The sequence below is a fragment of the Platalea leucorodia genome, assembly GCF_965183815.1.
Source record: "Platalea leucorodia genome assembly, chromosome: 7".
NCBI lineage: Eukaryota > Metazoa > Chordata > Aves > Pelecaniformes > Threskiornithidae > Platalea > Platalea leucorodia.
Window position 1 is genome coordinate 42,827,884 of NC_138829.1, and position 19,461 is coordinate 42,847,344.

General features: G+C 39.6%; 1 protein-coding gene across 1 annotated transcript in view; it reads left to right on the forward strand.

Annotated features, from left to right (window-relative positions):
• The window catches only part of EHD4 (EH domain containing 4), a 30,666-nt gene that overhangs the window by 5,480 nt on the left and 5,725 nt on the right, over positions 1-19,461 (forward strand). The window contains exons 2-4 of the mRNA XM_082317186.1: positions 2,173-2,349; positions 7,221-7,318; positions 15,110-15,522. Of these exons, the coding sequence (XP_082173312.1) occupies positions 2,173-2,349; positions 7,221-7,318; positions 15,110-15,522 (688 nt within the window). The remainder of the gene's footprint in view (positions 1-2,172; positions 2,350-7,220; positions 7,319-15,109; positions 15,523-19,461) is intronic.

Consider the following 19,461-nt stretch of genomic DNA (forward strand, 5'->3'; position numbering starts at 1 on the left):
GAACCTCTTTTTCAATGCCGTGGATAAGTCCAGTATGGCTTTAGTGAAAAATGGTAGCGCCTCTTGTGAGTCAGCCTTTACATCCTGTTTTAGAGGGCTCTAGTCTGCAGTGCTGTTCTGTGAGGAGGCAGGAACATGCTTTTGTATTTCAGGTGTTTAGCTGTTTGCTACAACACTTGAAAGTCCTGGGTTTCCATGCGTAAAGGTTCAACTGCTGAGCTATCAGAGGAGTTTTGTCTTCATTTTGATACATGATCTACTTTGTAAAGCTGAGGAATCTGCTGCATTGTACACTCCTGCATGTGCAGAGAGGTTTGAGTGCTGGGTTTTTTGCTTTTGGAGAGGGCTTAGTTTTATTTCCCTGTTACTGTGCATTAGCTACAGCTTGTTCTAGAAGGAGAACAAATCAACTTTGGCATGTTCTGGCATGACAGTTCTTGTGTTCCTCCTTTCCCACAGTTTTTAGCATTGCCATTTTTTTCATTTGTTTGGAAGCAGAAAGCTGCAGGAAATCTCATGTAAATAACTGTCCTATGCTTTAGGACTCCCTGATCATAGGTTGAGCTATTTGGAGCCAGTTTGCTAAGACTAGTGGAAAAAGATCTTTGAAATGTGTCATATATGTTTAGTTCCTTAAATTCAGCTTCTGTGCCATGATCTATAAAGTCTGTGAATGTTTGGGTATTGAATTTAAAGACAAACAGAGATTGTTCAGCAAGTACAGATACTTTGTAGAATGGTTTTTGCAGCAAAAGCAGCCTGCAAGTCCTCTCAAATCAATATTCGTTTATGAAATGATAGAAGAACAGGTATAGTGCTGTTGGATTAAGGGCCAGAACAAGCCTATTATTCAAAGACTGATACTAATATAGATGTGCTCAAACCTAACCAGTGGTGTCATTGGATGTAGGACCATCACCTGTGCCTGAAGAAGAATTCTCATTTAAATCCAGCTTTGATTATGTAAAAAGTTAAATTCTAGTTGGTTAAAATTGTGGGGTTTTTTTAAGAACTCCAGGGTGACATGGAACCCGCGGAATTAATAATTACAAGATGACTTGAGTTGATTGGACAATTTTAATGCTCCTGCAATGTTAAATTACAGCATGCTTGAAAACAATTTGGTCTTAGTCTTGAGGTGAACATTTTCAAGATGATGCTGTTGTGAATGAGGACATTAGCACTCATGCTTTAAAGTTAAGCAGTTGTCTGCTTCTGTTCTTGAAAAGTGGCCATTATCATAGTGTAGGCTGGAGGAAAGTTATAAGCTGCAGGCTTGCTTGATAGGCTTGGGGCTTCTCTTGCTTCTCACTTGCCATCCAGAAAGGGATGCAAACAGGCTTTTTCTATAAACACATGCTCTGGTTCCATTAAGTTTTAGCATTTAAATATGCACATCCTTCGTTTGAGACCTTGTTGTCTGGAAAGTCAAGACTTGGTGTACTGAGTGTGTGGTGTCTGCATCTCTGAGGATTACTCAAAGGGAGATGCAAGATGGTTTCTGGTTGGTACAGTGCTGCCTGACTTGATGCCTCTTGGAAGTACATTGCTGTTAGGCCTCAAGTTCTGCAGGTCTGACTTAGTTAACAATTACTTCTTGATATGCAGGTCAAAAGAAAAAAAAAAAATCCTTTCCTTACTCCCAAACAGATGCAACTGCATTGTCTCATAACTGTGTTATCTCTGCCTGCGGTAAGATGAGTTCAAGTTAGTAAAATCATACAGAGTTCATAGAAGGGTTAAATCTGTCAGCAAACTGATGCTGTTCATGTGTTTTTTCAAACCGAACCCGTTTAGTACCAGCAGCACTTGTATAGGCTTGAAAACACACACAAAAGCAGCAATGTCTTGTAGTGTAACCTACAGGACTAGGATCGTTGGTAGAAGCATCAACTTGAATGGTTCAGGTGCTGCGCTTGAGGGAAAACTTCCACCCTGTTTTTGTAAAGGGATTTACTTTGTACTTTTACCTAGTTGTGAAAAACCGGAATTCAGTTGTGGGGTTGGGTTTTTTCTCCCTAGGTAACAGAAATAATGAAATGCAGGAAAAATGTAATTTTATTATTCTACAGTGTGTATATCCTTGGGAATTGTCAAGCGAATTATAGGTATTTGCTTTTGCTATAGCTCCCAGTCATTCATTCTGTTACTTTATGTATTGTCCATCTCTAGATACCTGCTCGAACAAGACTTTCCAGGCATGCGGATTGGTCCAGAGCCTACCACAGATTCTTTTATTGCTGTGATGTATGGAGATTCAGAAGGAAATATTCCTGGAAATGCCCTAGTTGTTGATCCTAAGAAGCCGTTCCGCAAACTCAGCCGCTTTGGAAATGCTTTCCTGAACAGGTGAGATCTGTTTGCTTGCTGTCTTTTGATTTTTATGTTTAAAATTATACTTGATACCATCTTCAAGCATCAATGTTTTTTACTAAGTTTCTCTGCTGTATTTGTTTTGAACGGCATGGAATAAATATTCAAATACAAGCAGGAGTGGTGGCAGTTCAAGTGAATTAAAAAAAAAAGGCAGTACTAGGTAGGGTAGTACTAGCATAGAGCTGTGTAAACTTGGTAAAAATTAAAAAAATTTAAAAAGGTAAGGAGTGTTTATATATATTCCATTATCAGAACAGAAAATCACTGTTAAAACCAGTTCACAGAAAACTGCTGAAACGCTCCACTAGCTAACTTGTTTGTAAGGCATTACACCAGCTGGAACTCAAGATCAGTTTGGGCACAAATTTCTCTACTCAGTAAAACTGGTAGATTAGTACTATCATTAAAAACTACCATCCAAAAAAGGAAAATATCTTTTCCCTTTGATGCTTTCTTGTACGTTGGTCTCACCTGAGGTCATGGTATAGCTCTTTAAAGTTGTGAATTGCTGGGATGTGGAAAAAGGCCTACAAGAATGTAGAATATTTGAATATGCCTTCTGGATAAAGTACATATTCAAGCTGTTAAGTGTTTTAATTTTAACTAACTGGTCTTCAAGCAGTCCCGTAGACCAGGATGATAGTGTTAGCTCCTGGATAGCTGCTGGGTATTTGCAAAAAACGGGAGAGTTGTTCTGGGACCGTGAATATTGCCATGGGTAACTTAAGTAGCAGGCTAAATATTTCCAGTTAAAAGTTATTAATAACTTTGTTCGCATTGTGTGATCAATCACCTTGTTTTCTTCCTGTATTTGATGGTGGCTTGACATGGAGGCCTGGTTTTGCAAGCCAGTTAATCTAAATTGGTTCTCTTTTAACAATAAACTTTCCTGTTTGGCTGATAAACACTGGCATATGTGTTAAAAGTTCATCATGTGCAGTCTTATCTCTCGCCGTGCTTATTCACAGAAGAAAGTTTATAGCTGCTTATAGTTGGTTTGGCTGTCACTTTGCTGAGAGATAAGAATATGTGCTGTGGGAAGCTGCAGTCAAGTCTCATTTTAAATAATTTTTGTGGTCCGAGACCCCTCTCTGTGAGATTATTGGCTAAGTCTTGTCCTCCAGATCACTGTTATATTTTTCTCTTTCCCACCATTGTACTCTCTATGAAAAGTTAATACAATTATACTGTAAATAGTATTTTGCACAATATTCAAATATTGACACAGAACATGTAATAATACTACGTGTTTGTTTGGATGAATGGGTTACATGATTTTTTGGCTAAATATCTGTCTAGCTAGTTGTGTCAGATCCTGAATCTTAGGCAGGCAAGATTATTTGCTAGCTACAAAGATATACATTCAAAATAACCAACTAAGTTATTCCAGTTCTTTTGGTGACTGTGGTATTGTTATATTGCAGTGCTGTAAGCAACCTTATCTTCCCCATCATTCATATTTACTCCTTAGTTTTGCAGCAGAGATCTAGGTGCTTATATTCCCCTAGCACTATGCTTGGTCTGCCACTCTGATCATATTGCTGCTTTTTCAAAACTGTCAACTCATTTCTCTTTCCTATTTTACCTGGCTGAAAATGTCTTGGGCTTTATTTCAGTATCTTTGAGTAATTTCTCCCTGTTGTCTTTACCTGTGATCATACTACATATTTTGCTTTGCCTTCTCTCATTTGCCATACTGGCAGTGGCAATGCTTTATACCCAATATTACATTTTTCACTCCTGTCTTAATATATTTCCCTCTACTTCTCTCTCTCCCGCACCCCTGCTTTCCCTGCATTTTTTTTTTTTTAATGATTTTTTTTGTGGAAAAACTTAAGGTATTACTTTTACAAGGCTATGGACACTTAGACTGTGAAGTCAAGTGCCCTTTCCATCTAAATGTAGCATGAAAGGAAACAGTAACTGAGGTAATGGAGAAACTAAAACCAAACAAGAACACAGCAGCACAATCAAGGCTTGTACTTACTAATTAGCCACATTCATTTATTGATGTTACCTTGCCTCTTTTTTCTGTGACCCCTTCTTATTTCCCTCTGTATCTCATTGCTTGTGATAGATGTCTCTGTAAGGCTCCTGAGTGTAGAAACTTATCTCTTATTTCTCCTGTGTACTTTTAACGAAAGTTGGGGGGGAAGGGAATGGGGACAGGACCTAGTGTGCCCTTGGATGCTGGTTAAAGTAAGTGAGGAAAGACTATTGCAGTATACCAGAAAATCATGGAAATAAATTGGTGCTGCTGAGAAGAAAGGCATGGTCCTGCTCTATTCTAATGGGCATCTGGATGGACACAGAAAGGGAGTATAAATTCTTACTACATTCTTTGAGTCATCAGAAGTTAATCTAAAATAATAAAATCAACAGATAATTACAAGGTTGTTGATTTTATTTTTGCAAACAATGTAACTTATTTTTGCAAAGGTAGTCTAATATTGCTGATTTTCTTTAACAATAGTTTTATAATAATGACAGTATCAAAGGTCTAATGTGTCATAAGCAATTACAGTCATCTCATTCGCACAACTATTTTTGTAACACTTTTTTTTTTGTGAAGCTCTGTTGTCATTTAGGTAGATAGTACGTAGTTTTGCTTTTTATGATGCAGCACTTAAAATCACACTTCATACAGGTCATGTAAGAAATAGTGGTCAGAGCCAAGTCTCAATGTCGAAAAGAGATATTCAAATACAGCTAGCATTGCAGTTTTAAGTTGTCTGAAATACTGGTTTGATGTAAGGTTTTTAACCCATATGTTGTCTTTAGATTATGGATATATTCTAAAAGCTACAGTTAATTCCGAATTTATCTTTCTATTTCATATCCTTTTCCTATATATTTTCCTCCTCCCTTTGCCACTAATGACTGCTGTGAAGACTGCAGTGTCTTTACATTTCTGAGGCCTGTACTTCTCTATTTTCTTGCACAGCCTTTTCCAGCTGTCCCGGTTCGGGTGATGCCTAAGTTAAAAAACTGCTGTATTGTTCAGCTGAAGTAACGGTGCCCATCTTCCCGTAAGATAGGCCTCGAAACATCTCAGTGATACTAAACAAGCGCTGGGCTTTCTAAGGTTGAAATAAAGCGATAAGAAAAAAACACATGAAAATACAGTCTTCACACTTCCAAATTTATGAAAGCTACTTCATGTTGTAAATACTAGTGATGTATTTTTTTGTAATGCTTGACATGGTCAAATGTATTTTCTTTGTCGCTTATGCACATCCACTATGCTTCCACAAAATGTGTTTGCTTTAACATAGTTTCGGGAAGTTTAGGTTTTGAAAAGTTCAAAAAATGTTATTCAGTAGTACCTCACTGCTCTTTCAAAGCATCTCTTAAGCTAGTAGAAAATTAGCCTTAGTGGAAGAGTTTGCTTCAGATATTCAGTATTTTCTACACCTGGTGTTCCAGTAAAAGAAAACCAAAAAGCGTAGTGCTGTTTCCATATCCTGAGGTTTTATCAGGCCAAGATGGCTGCTGTTTCCTTATCCCCTCTTGGGTTTCAGGGAGAGGAGTAGCTGATGCTGCCATTTCTGTTGTACACAAGGAGGAATGCAGTGTGCTTTTATTACAGACTCATTACTGCAAGGTCATGTGAAAAACAAGGTGAAGTGAGGTGTAAGGATTTTTTTTCTTCCTGATTTCCTTTGAATCATCTGGTTGTTATCTGTTCAACAATAGCTTCCAAATTTTGATATATCTTACATTTTTATCTGATGTTTGACTGCCTGAACTCTTCCGAACTCAGATTATCTTTGGTCTTAAAGTTCTTGTTTGACCTTGGCGTGGTTAAAATTTGCTGTCTGTGATACCCTATTTGTGGAGGTAGTGTGCCTTCTAAAGCGATGGGTTAATGCAGGGCGGCCATCTTAGAGCCTGAGCCTGCAGCTTCACCCTGTGCTAGGCTGCCACTGGGCAGCTTCACAGGAGGGGAGGGTAGCTTACATTGTGTGCTTGTTAGCACTGTCTGCTGCTGCTGCCCGATAAGAAGATTAAACTCTTATGCAAATCTCTTAAAGGCAGTTTATGATGAAGGGAGGTGAAGTTCTTCAGTCATGAGCTATCCCAGAAGCATCAGAGTAGTTTGGATTTAACACACAGAGTGTTCTGCATGACTCTCAGAGGCCTCATGAATTATTTATTTTTCATAATACCACCATTGAATTTGTCTCCCGTCGCAGAGGCAGGAGGTTATTGTTTAGAGCATGCTGTGTGTAATTTGAACTCTTGGTTCTGGCAGTGTGGAAGCTTTTGCTTGGTTTGTGGAGAAATACTGTTGCTTTCAGTCCTCCGCAAGCCCCACCTAAGGAGGGTGATGGGGACCATTCAAATGCTGCTGGAGCAGGTGAGAGGGTGACTTGCCAGTGACTGGAATATAAACATATCGTCAGTATGGCTTTCTGCCTGCTTCCCTTTTCTTTTGAATCTCTTTGAATTTGGGCAAAAGTTGGAGTACATGAAGAATTGTTTCTTGGGTATACTGATTTTGGTCCTAGCAAAATGTTTGTTTTATAGAGTCTGTTTAATGTTGCATATATGGCCTATGTTGTCAGCTCTTGCAAAATTTGGAATTTTATCAGCACTTAGACATACGGTTTTACAAGGTTTTCCTGTGTTTTCTTTTTTATGACAAGCTCTCTGTTTACATTTTGTTTTCTTAAACATGGATGGTTGCCATAGGGGTTCATTAGGACTTCAGAAACTTTTTTTTGTTTACATTTCACTTGAGTGTTTCTAAAAGCAGATACATAAAGGGGAGCTCTCAAGGGACAATCTACATGTGAGCTAGAGCAATTGTTAATGTTTTTTTTTCTCCTTCTTTCCTGCAGGTTTATGTGTTCTCAGTTACCTAACCAGGTACTGAAGAGCATCAGTATCATCGACAGCCCTGGCATTCTCTCTGGAGAGAAGCAGCGCATCAGCAGAGGTGGGTTGCGGTGCTTGAAAATAACCGAGCTCACTAACTATTTTTGCTGTACTGGACAAGTCATCATCCTAATCTGCTGCAGGCCTATTTTAGTGGTATTGAGCGGTGGTGTGTCCCAAACTTTCTTACTACAAGGCCTATTAAACCTATGTTTTAAGGCTGGATGTAGGGTTTGGAATTTTTTCTCTTGAAAACTGGTGGGGTTGGGATTTCTATCATCCTGCTGCTATGGCTGCAAATGGCTATGGTTCCATGGTTTGTTGACTAATTAGTGCTTTGACACTCCTGAGAAAAAGCCTTATTTCCATAATTTCCATTGCTTTCCACAAAGTAATAATGAATAGACTGTTATATATACTCTTGAAGTTCATGAATGAAGAAATGTTTCATATAGCTGTAGCTCTTCAAGCTGGTCATGTTTAAAAACTGAGGGGGTTGGGCTATAAATAAGGTGCTTTTATTGTAGGCACAGCTGCTAGCGTTGCTTCTTCAGGTTGCTCAGTCATGCCATAATCTAATTTTCAGTCAAAAGAGTTAAGGTAGCAGGAGGAAGATGGGATGAGAATATTTTTAATAAAATGAAAATTCTGCAACGAACTGAACCCTGGTTTTAACATGCTGTTTAAGAAATTAGCCTATCTTTGAGAAACTATTAAAACAAAACAGCATAATGTAAATAACTTTATTCCTTGTTTCCTTCAGCTGCATTTAAGTGCGTGTCAGAGATTTCTGTAGAGTTGTAAATGGTAGTGATCCAGTGTGTGGCTTATGCTGCCTTCTGTTTTCAGACCTTTACTTAAGAAATGGAAACTTATGTGTTTCATATCTGTGGGAGGGGAAATAATCAGTTCTTTAACATATTACACCTGGGATTTTTTGACAAAATCCTGGAATGAGCACAATATATGGCAGTCTTGCCATATATAAACCATAGTCTTGTCTTTACATTGCACTGACAGAACAAGAGACTAACTTCTTAGGACTGTAATCTAAACTATGCTGGCTTGGTAAACTAGTCTACTAGATGTTTCTGGATTCTTTGTTCAGTGACAGAATGTGGGGGTTTTTTATACTCTTTATTGCTCATACAGTCATGGAAAGCATTCATCATGGGGAGAGCTGTGTTTTCTTATATGTGATACGTTGGTGAACTAGTGGAGATGAACAGCATGAGTGTGCTACATCTGTGCAAGCAAAGGCTTGAATGTTGTGAAACCAGATAAGTAAAACATACTGCATGTTGGCACTCTTTATTTCTAGGCAGAAATAACCAAGTGTATAACTAATGATCTTTAATCCTGAAAAATCTTCGCATAAGATGTCCACAGAACGTTTAAGTCTCAGTTTATATAGAGAGTCTGATAAAATCAAAGATGATCTTAAATCTCCTACTTCTGCTTCTCCGTTGTGGATTCCAGCTCCCTTTTTCCTCCACCAAGAAAAATTAGGCTCATCTTTCTCCCTCTCTGCTTGTTAAATCAAGGGAAAATGATGCTTGGCAGCATTCACGTATCTGTTGCCACTTTCATAACAGTATGGAAGTGAACATGAAATAAGCAGAAAACTAGAGCATCATATTAATATGCCACTGAAAAAGTGAGCAATTGCGTGACAGAATTCAACACCATTAGCGATTGCTGTGGAAGTCCCAGACTTCAGTGTGGGACAGGGTTGTGTTTTACTCCAGGTTACGTTTCACTGGTAGTCCTGTGTTGCTTAAAGGACCGTGGCTCTTCACTGCCATCTAGAATTGCTCTTGTGACTTAACAAAACATAGAACTGTTGTTCCTTTATTGTTCAGAAACTGTTTCTTGATGCTATGTGCCTTATCAATTGTTTTTATGGCCTACCTGGCCTGCCCTTTGGTATGGTAGACTTTCACCTAAGTTGACAGTGCTCAGTGATAACCTCAAACTCTTATCTGTTTCACAGGCTTTAACTTGACTAGTTTGCATTTCATTATTTTTTTTTCAATGTATTAAGCGTTGTCTTTAATACGTAACTTGGTATAGTTCTTTTATCACAAATGTGGTTCTCCTGTATGCTGTTTAGCTTGAACCAGCGTGGTTGTACCATAAATAAGGCTTTGCATATCAGCTTTAGAGCACGGTTCCCTCTGCACCCCAGGCTTGCACAGCAATTGCTGCCAGGGTTTAAGGTTTTATATACTTAGGCATCAGCATACATGAAGTACCTACAAGTCACTGTATGGATCTATTGCATGCTCTTATGATTAGGCAATACTGTGCTCACCCATGTCTGAGATATTGCATAGTCAGATACATTTCCTGTATGGGACTTTTAGGCTGCTTATGCGATTTCCATACAGATGGTTTTGTGGAGTACAAACTTGACTTGTCCTGTGGTGCTGCACACAGCAAGGCCTGTCTGACCTGGTTCCTGAAGGAGTCAGACTGACTTCAACATATTTACGTTACAAGTCTAATTTAGCGTGTTTTGAAGTTTGAGTTGCTTGGGTTACTTTTTAGATCACTGTGTGCAGTTGTAAGTGGGATTTTCAAGATGGTTTTCTGCTGTCCCTGAACGTGTCTCTGCCAGAGAATGTTCTGATTGTACACCTTCAGACCACCAAAGGTTTTTTCCTACAAAATGTGTGTTGTTACCCTTTAAATTCACTGGCTGCTTCTCACTGAAAAAGGTTGCAGCTGGTGTACTTTGCTATGGGAACTGCCATTTCCTTTCACTGTGAAGGTGATTACGGACTTAAACATAGGGATGCTTTTCTGTGCTTGCCAGGAAAGCTCTAAATGTACAGGGTGGTTCTTCAAAATTTTTTTTCTGACAATTTCACACTTTTGTATTTCAAAATTTTATAGTTCAGCAAATTTTTTAAGCTTTCAGTTTCTTTCTCTTTCTGTCTTAAACTTTTGTTTTTCTTATGAATCGTGCTGCTGTTTTCTAAATAATATATACAAGATGAGATTTTTCATAATTCAGTAATGGAATATGACATTTAATAACACCTGATAAGTATTCTTAGATGCTTTCTATTCTGCACATTATTGGTGTCTGTTCATATCTGAGTTTTCAAATTACCTTTCTAGAAGTTTAGCTTGTTTCTAACATTGGTGAGCAGCAACTTTTCTTATTGGTGGTATTTTAATGTGTTTGATGGAAGAATAACATTACAGGACCTCAGTGTAAAACCTTCACTCCTTGCTGTTGGTGGTTTTTTCCATCTTCCCCTTAAGCAACTGCTTAAGTATTTACCTATGAATGGATATAACACCTGCATAATGATAGAATTTGACAGGTATCACTAGGAGTAAGGTGAAGCCTTCTGAGACCAACAAAGCAATCAAATGTTAACTTTCAGTTTTAAAATGCAGGAAAACAGTAAAGGGACTGTGTAAAAATACAGGATATGCACTACTTCCCATGTTTTATTTGTAACTCTGGAAGGCGTCCAGGCCGTGGATGAAGGAGCTGATCGCTTTTGGAAGAGTCAAAAATATGCGTAGAGTGCAACGTTCAAAGCTGTCTCTGTTGACACATCTTTCCTGCTCCTGTTGTCGGCAGGAGGATGTGCCAGAAGCTTCCTGCCTGTCACTTCAGGGGCTGCGTAAGTGGCTGGAGGAGAATGTGCAGACGTGCGCCAGCATTGTCCCCGGTCAGACAATGCCCATCCCTGTGCTGCTTCTGCAGCATCACCAGTGACGTTCACGAAGCTCGTGTCAGACAGAAACGTGCGTATGGTCTGCAAGATTTGGAGGGAACAATGAGCTTAAGGAGAGGAGGAAGGAGAAGCAACTTCTGGCAGGGTGTGGGGAGGAACTTCTTTTAGAAAGGGAGGGGAGGTTTGGCTCATGATTGAGTGGCATGAAGGCAAGGGTTTCAAGAAGTATGGGGAAAGAGCTCAGAGGAAAATGGAGGATATTGGTTAGCTTGCGTTTTTAGAACTGGAGTTACCTAAATACAGGTAATTTTCTCAGTTCAATCTGGCTTGTGAAAATGTAGTCGTGGATTAAGTAAGGTGATGTATATAGTTGCAGCATTGTGTCAGGCTTTCCCTTGCGGTGAGACACTGTATGTCCTCCTTAAGGATTAGTCCACCAACAGGAGTGAAGTAAGAGTGTTATCCAGGAGTGCTGGACTGAGACAGGCTTTCATTAACATAACTGAAACTTCTACCCTGGACTGCAAAAAGTGCATCTTTCCATGTGGGACTGAGCTCCATTTGAAAGACTGGGAAGTTTAGATGCTCACCTGTGGCAAAGCATTAGAAGAACAGCAGATTGGGCAGGGGAGAAAGGCTGCTCTTGTCCACATCCAAATTATGTGTTGTAGCCTTGGTTGTGTGGTACTTAGGCAGCAACGGCAGGTGGGATCACTGCAGCACTCTGCCCACTCCTGATTCATATGCATACTGTTCTCGGAGCTTGGAGGCTCCTCATTGCAGCATTCATCTGAGAGGCACCTCTCTTCTGCTGTGCCAGTAGCACCAGCCCCAGGGGTGGAAGAACTGGACACTCTGCCTGTCTGTGCTCACAGAGGATGGGTGGACCCAATCAAGCCTCCCTAATTGTTTTCTGAACTGCAAAAACTTTGAGAGATGGTATTGGGCAAGTTGGAAATTATTTACCTTGGGTCCACAAGGGAAAGCCTACCATTTGTTTAAATCTTTATTCCTAACTGGTGCAGAAAATTGACCCACACTCATACTGCACGATTGCACAGCTGTGTCTTTTGAGTATGGCTGGTGGCTGTAATGCACAGGGCTGGTACTTTGCCTTGTGCTAATGACATATGAGAGCTCATGATCATTCCTCTCATCAGTATTTCCAGGGCTGGTAACGACGTGCAGTTTCTCTCCCAACCTTTTTATCTCTTCCACATTATTTCTTTTTCTTCTCCTCTGTGGCCTCTGCTCAGCCTTAGTGATGCCCAACAATTATGCCTCTGTCAGAGGCACCAGCTCGCTCCCTTCCTGCAACTTGGGACAAGCTCAAGAGCTCTGCAGTGCTGCTGGTGGATTGCTGCTTTCCTCTGTCCCTTAGCTGGGTACAAGGGTGACTTGTGACTTTCTAATAAGCATTTGCAAATAGATGTTGTACCTGGTGAGACATAGATCCTCAGGCTGGATATAATTGCTGACATCAGTCATTGGGAACAAACCTTTGAAGAAAGAGCAACAGTAGAGCAGCAAGAGGCTGAGAAGTATCAACACCACATTTTTTGGTCAAGTTTTCCAAACTGATCAGTGTTGTCCTAGTACTACTCAACTTTGAAAGCCCTAATCCACACACGTGTGCTGTATGTGACAGCATCCTAAATGCGTTGTGTCTCAGTGCTGAAATATTTAACCATATATCACTTCTCTGTAGTTCAGATATACTCTAATGTGTAACCACTGAATCTGTGTGTAAAATAGGTTCACTTCTAATGAAAAATTTTCATTAAAATGAATAGATTTTTTATGAGGTCTCTTTCTTACCCATTTTCAACATGCGGACTTTTCTTTCTCAAAGCAAATGCTTCATTAATACTTAATTCATATTTAAAATAAATTGCTTGTTAGTTAACATACACTTGTTGACTGTACAATTGTTTTTACAGTTCAAAATCCATTAAATGTGTGGTGGGAATTTATGTATTTATTTAACCAGCCTTATAAGTCACCTTCTCACATATCCATTTGTGGAAAACTTAATAGAATGTAACTTGCTTCATTTTGCAATTTTCTGTATTTCATTTCAAGCGTATTTCCTTCTACATGAGTGGAATCTGAACAGGTTATTGTGTAGCTCAGATTCATGCACTCTTGCAACTATGTTGTGACATGCCAGTGACATACAAGATCTCACTTCTCTCTTTCCTGCTAAATTTTAATAAAGACAAGTTATTCGTACTGGTTTTGATTAGATTGTTAGTGTAAAGTGAGAAGAGTTCTCTTCCAGCTGTGTTTTGTGCAGCTTTCCTCCTTGCCCCCAGCTTTCATCTCGTGTTCACCCCTTCAGAAACTGGTCACAGGAAAGAACGTACCAGAGTAGCAGTATCTGGAAGGGGGCCAGGTTCTGCATTCCTTACAAAGTAATCCTTTTAATGAGAAAGGTTATGTTGGCTTTTTTTTTGTATAGCCAGTTAATGACTCTGACCTGCATCCTTTTGGATCCTAATAACACCTTTTTAACATAGCCCTCTCCTTTCAATTTGATGTGTCTGTGCTGGATTTTTAGTGAAGTTTTACGATCTCTTTTTTGGGGAGGGTGGGGGAAGATAGGTAACTGCGAACATTTTCTTACTATTAACTAGAATTTCTGGATATCATTTCATACGCTATTTGTAATTTTTAAACAAAAGATTTAAGACTCCGTTCTTACCTGTGTTGCTAAATGTGCACAAGTATGCTTCATGACAAATCTGGAGTTCACCATTTTTTCCTATCACTTTCATGTATGTCTGCTTTTCTTGATGTTGGCCCTAGTCAGGTTCTACTGGAAAGCAAAAAAAGCTGATTTGCTTTTGGGTTCCCTGTTAAAGACCAACAACTTCAAGGTATAATGAATAATGACTTGACTGAACCAGCATTGTTTTAAGAAAAACTAAGCAACTTTACAATGTCCCCATACCCTTTTATTTATACTATTTAAAAGATGGTAGGGAGAATGAGGAGTGGTGAAGAGTCTTTTGCTTGTATCTGGACCAGGTGTATGAAGTGTTTGGGTGATTAGTTCATGTGTGAGTAGTCTAAGTGGTTGGTTGGTTTTTGTTTTTTTTTTTTTGCTGGGGGATTGAAGGTTTAAAGGCTTATCTTGCAAAGCTCAGAAATGACCAAAGACGCCCTGGAGGACTCACTGGTGGTAACTGAGCTTTCTTTGCTGTTGGCATTTAAATATATGCTGCTGGGAGCGAAACTGTTGATTTTGTTTAGGTTACTTTACACCAGTCCTTGCATTTTGATTGCTCCCTCTTTTAGCTCTGATTTCTTTCCGAGAGGAAGAGGAGGGGTGGGATGTTGGCTCCCAGCTCATACCTTGCTGTTCCTTACTCAAACAAGATGAATCACATCCATGCCAAGCCCAATGCCTCATCACTAGCGGTGATTCTCTGCAGATTAAATGTGTCACTTCTGAATAAGGAGTTTCTGAATACTGTTTGTTGTGTGGATTAGGTACCAGCTGCACTTATAAAAGTGTTCAGACAGGTACTACGAATAGGCTTTCCTTCAGAACATCAGAAAGTTTGTTTCAGATGATCAGAAGGGTCACTGCTTGTGTTCTGTAACCTGTCACGTCCCCAAAGCCATCAGCAACGCAGGTACGTTACTTGTAAATTGGATCTCTGAGTCTGCTGTGGCAGAAATAACAAGTGTTGCAACGCGAGGAGAGATGAGTTTGGAAATGGTTTTAAAATCCAAATATTTTCAGTTGCTGGCGTGCTGCACCTGTACTGTTTCCTTGTGATAAGAGCCCCACAGACCTGCTTAGCTTGGGCGCTCTGCTGCAGCCAAAACTCTTGGGAAGAGGCAAACATGGGTGTGAGATGATAACCTCACAGCCGCACAAAAGATAGTGACACAAGAGATGGATGGCAAGGTTGACAGAAAGGCAGCGATAAACATGAAAGACTGTAATAGTGAGACCAATCTAAGAAAATGTAGGATACAGTTGTCCTGACCTCATTGTCCACAGACACTTTCTTCGAGGTGGTCCGTCTCCTCTTTTCCCCCAGGCAGATGCTATGATCCCCTTGTTCTCTATCCCCAGCCGTACATTCTCTGAGGCTCGGTTTTCTGAATGGTAGGACTGTAATAGTGTATTCTTTCTTCAGGCTACGACTTCTGCCAGGTCCTCCAGTGGTTTGCTGAGAGAGTCGACCGCATCATCCTCCTTTTTGATGCCCATAAGCTGGATATATCTGATGAGTTTTCAGAGGCTATTAAGTCATTCCGTGGCCAGGATGACAAGATTCGAGTGGTGCTTAATAAAGCTGACCAGGTGGACACACAGCAGCTGATGAGGGTCTATGGTGCACTCATGTGGTCCCTGGGAAAGGTGATCAACACTCCAGAGGTGCTGCGGGTCTACATTGGCTCCTTCTGGGCCCATCCTCTCCAAAACACAGAGAATCGAAGACTCTTTGAAGCCGAAGCACAGGATCTTTTCAAGGATATTCAGAGTCTCCCGCAGAAGGCTGCTGTGCGGAAACTCAATGATCTCATTAAGAGGGCAAGACTTGCAAAGGTAAGAAAAGATAAAAAAACCTGAATTAATTGAATGAGCAGTCTCTTCTGTCTCTTTCAGTGTGTCCTTTCTCACCCTTCCCAGTCTTTCTCTACCTATAAAGTGTGTGTTTCTCAGCAAATGGATTGAATTGTCAGTTTTTCAAGGAAGAGGTAGCCACTCAGGGTCTAGAAGCAAGTAGGAGGAAATTGGGAAATTGAGACTTGTACTGGCATGCCTCCCTAACTTTAGAGAAGGGATTTGGTGCTTTTGAGGCCATTAAAGCTATTGTTTGCTTGGCAGGGGAGTGAATTTTTTTTTTTTTTTTTTTTTTTATTTTACACTGGGCAGTGAGGTAATCTTAATGTTACTTTTTGGAGATAAACCACTTTTTATTTTTTTTAACACTAGCTGGTATGTAGACAACAACTAAAAAAAAAGGGGAAGGGATGGGGGGGGCGGGCAAAAAACCACAACCAAAGCTATTCACATGCAACCTTCCATATGCTTTTTTGCATATAATGCCTTAATGCATACTGTCAATCAGCTGTTGTGGAAAAACACTTTGACTAAATGCATTTACGTTACACCTTGGAATACAAGACTGATTAAAAGCCTCACTCTTGCTGAAGCACAGATACTGACAAATTGGAGAGGTGCTTGTGCATTAGATTGAAACTCTTGAGCCTCCTTCTTCATTCCCAGTCACAGAGACACTTGGGTAATACAGACTTTCTGTCATTATATCCAGAAAAACCCATCTCTCGTTATCGAGGAACATGAGTTATGTGCCCCACCGAAGGTAGCCCCTGTCACCGTTGCCCTTGTTTTCAGCTCTGGAGGAGTACGTGCATTGTGTACAACTTACAGTCACTAACTAGTGTGCGTGGGCAGGCTGTGTGTGACAACGCTATGACTGTCGACAGCTGACTGTTGTAAACCTGTTTAATTTTTTGGTAGGTCTCTAGTTATCTTTGATGAATGAGTGGTTGTCACTTTTTAAAGCCTTGTGAATTATTACCACGTTTTAATTACCTATTTGTAAAACCTTCTGGTTATATTTTACACTAATCTTCAGACTCCCTGCTTAACAATGCTAGCTTCATCTGTCCTTTCTTCTCACAGCCTGACTAGAATAAGCTTTGGTTGCAGTCTGAAATATTTCTTTGCCTGTTTCTCTGATTCTGCAGTGAGTTTCTTTTATTGTAGCACTGCAGCTGCTGTTAGAATAATAGTTAAAAGCACTGCCAAGCGCTTCTTAGTGTTTTGAAAAGCTCAAGAACAAAATGAAAATTGGTGATTCAAGAATTATGATTTGTCATTTGGAAAATTGGAAAAGAAGGAAAACTTAACCTCAGAAATACCTGGGGAGAAAGCCGGTGATACCAGATAGAAATTCTAATTTCCTATGCGGTTATCAAACCAAATGTGAGTTGAGTTAATGCAGTTGTCTTGGAACATGTTTTCATGTGGACTTCTAAGCAAAAATAAAGAGGACTTGCACTTACATTGATATAAGAATAGTCATGTGGGGATGTATACCACTGCCCATGTTGGCTTAATTAACTCTCTGAATATAATGATAACACTTAAGTTTTTTGTTTGTTTCGTTTTTTGTGTGACCTGAGCTTTAGGACACCCCATAGCAGTTACTTCTTTGAAAATTCCATTTGAAATCACATTCCTGATGATGTTGTGTTAAAAGTTGCTATGATCTCAATCTGTTTTGTGGATGTTGTTGTCAGCTTTTTGCTTTCATTTGTTACAGTCGTTTTGGAAGTGGAAAAGTGGATCGTCTTTAGGTGTTTCTATGTAATGTAAAATAAAAATGGATAAAGGTGAATGCAAAATACAATGCTCATAGGGCATGCTAATTAGACAGCTGTGGAAGGGGAATAAACTGTTCATGTGCAGGAAAGCAGCAATGTAATCTTTCCAGTGTCGTCTTTCTATCTTCCAAACTGAACTTAAAGTACTGACACTCAAAAATAATTTTTATATCATTGCATGGTATTTTTTTTTGTCCTGTTTCTATGCCACTATGTACTTAATCTCTTCTAAAACATGTACAGTAACCAAAACCAAAAGCAAACTGTTAACTTGCTGTCAAATTTTGGCATTAGGCTTTTTTCTTTTTTTTTTTTTTTTTTTTTTTTTTTTTTTAAGTCCTGTGACTCACTATCCTATTTTGAAGATGGGAACTGTTCTTATCTACACAAAACACATGTGCATACTGGCAGACCTTAGACCACTTAGCATACCCATGTGAAATTGTTAGTGCTTCTGAGCTATAAACGTACTTTTCTGGTTTTGCTAGAAGTATTATTTTAAACATAAGATCCATAAAATTACTTACAGTTATTTATAACCTCTCTTAGAAATATCCTTGTTGAATCAGTTCTGTCATTCTGCAGAAATACTCATATCTACCCTATTAGGAAATTTCATGGCTTTATGCAGAAACCCTGCGTCTTCATACGGTTTATTTTTTTTCTCCTCTGTAGGAATTTAAATTTATCCGCAATTAAAATGCGTGCACTCTTTTAGATATGAAGAAGTGATGTGTGAAGGTTGTGATCTTAAGATATGCAAGTAAAAACTGGTTACACCATTTTTATTTTAAAAACAAAGAGGTGGTGTTTTTTTTTTTTCTCCAGTAAGCCTCCTAAATAAGTAAAGAAAGGAATGGGAGAGTACTTCCCCAGTACAGATTGTGTAAGGTTTGTACAAAATACTGTAAGGCACATTCTGTTATGTTTTGGTAGGTATTAAGTAGTATACTTACACCACATCTACATAATCACTTTTTTCTACTGATGCTTTTTTGTGGTAGTCTGTCTTCCCCCAGTCTTCAAAATTCCAGCTTTTTACTGCTCAACGGTTTGATAGACATTCTTATTTTTTAACTTTTTTTTCTGTGTGTGTGAAAATAGTAAGTTACTTCTGTACTGGGAACAGCTGCATCATTTTTAATGAAGAAGGACCTGAGTTCTGTAAAGATTTAGCCTGTTGTGGAGGTCATTTGACTTCAGTGGTCCTGGCCAGGTCAGAGCTTAGGAAAGCAGTTTGATTACATCAAGTTGTGATCGATGTGCATTGCTTCTAAAAGAAGGCTGCCCTTGCGCTTCCCTCTTGTGTGCAGAGCAAGTATCAGTGTCCACACAATGAACTGGATAAGTGAACTCGCCTCAGTTAAGAAGTGCAACCACTGTTTCTGTCCTGGACCAGACCATTTGCTGTGTGGCCAAGCAAATCCTTGTGGTGGTGAAAGGTGGTGGGAGGGTGGTAAAGGGGAAGAAATGAATGGTTCGGGGTAAAGGTGGTAGGAGGGTGCATGGGCAGGATGGATGTTTTGATGGCAGTGCTGGATTATCTTGATGACAGCAGATGGGAAACTCAAAGAGCTCTGCGAGTATCAATGTGTTTTAGGACTTGTCATCCTAAATTAATGTCTTTTCTTACATGCTGCAAAGGCTCTACTTTTTTCCCTGAGGCTTTGCAAGGCAGCCATGGCATGCTGTTCTTATAGTATACTGACTGCTGTGTCATCCTCTGGTGGCTGCATAAATATAGGCTATAGGTACTGACTTTTCTGGGAGTAAATAGGTAGGAATGCAGTGTCACTTCAAATAGATAGCCCTGCCACTTAGCATACCTCAATTACTTGAGGCATTATTCCATTGCTTCCCACAATAATTGATGAGGCAAATGGAGTTACAGATCTCTACCACTGAGACAGATGGACCATTATGGCTGGTGCTCTGTGTATGATCCATGCATGTAGTGTCAGCACGTGGTCTTGGGGCTTTGCTTTTTCTCTCACTGTTGGTACTGATAGAATGCTGTACCATGCTTCTCCTTAAGCTGCAAGTGTGCATCTGTATTTCTTTTAAATGTGTTTGCTTTCTCTCTGCCCCTCAAAGGAATGCTGAAATCAGCGAAAGCTAGTTGATAACTGTT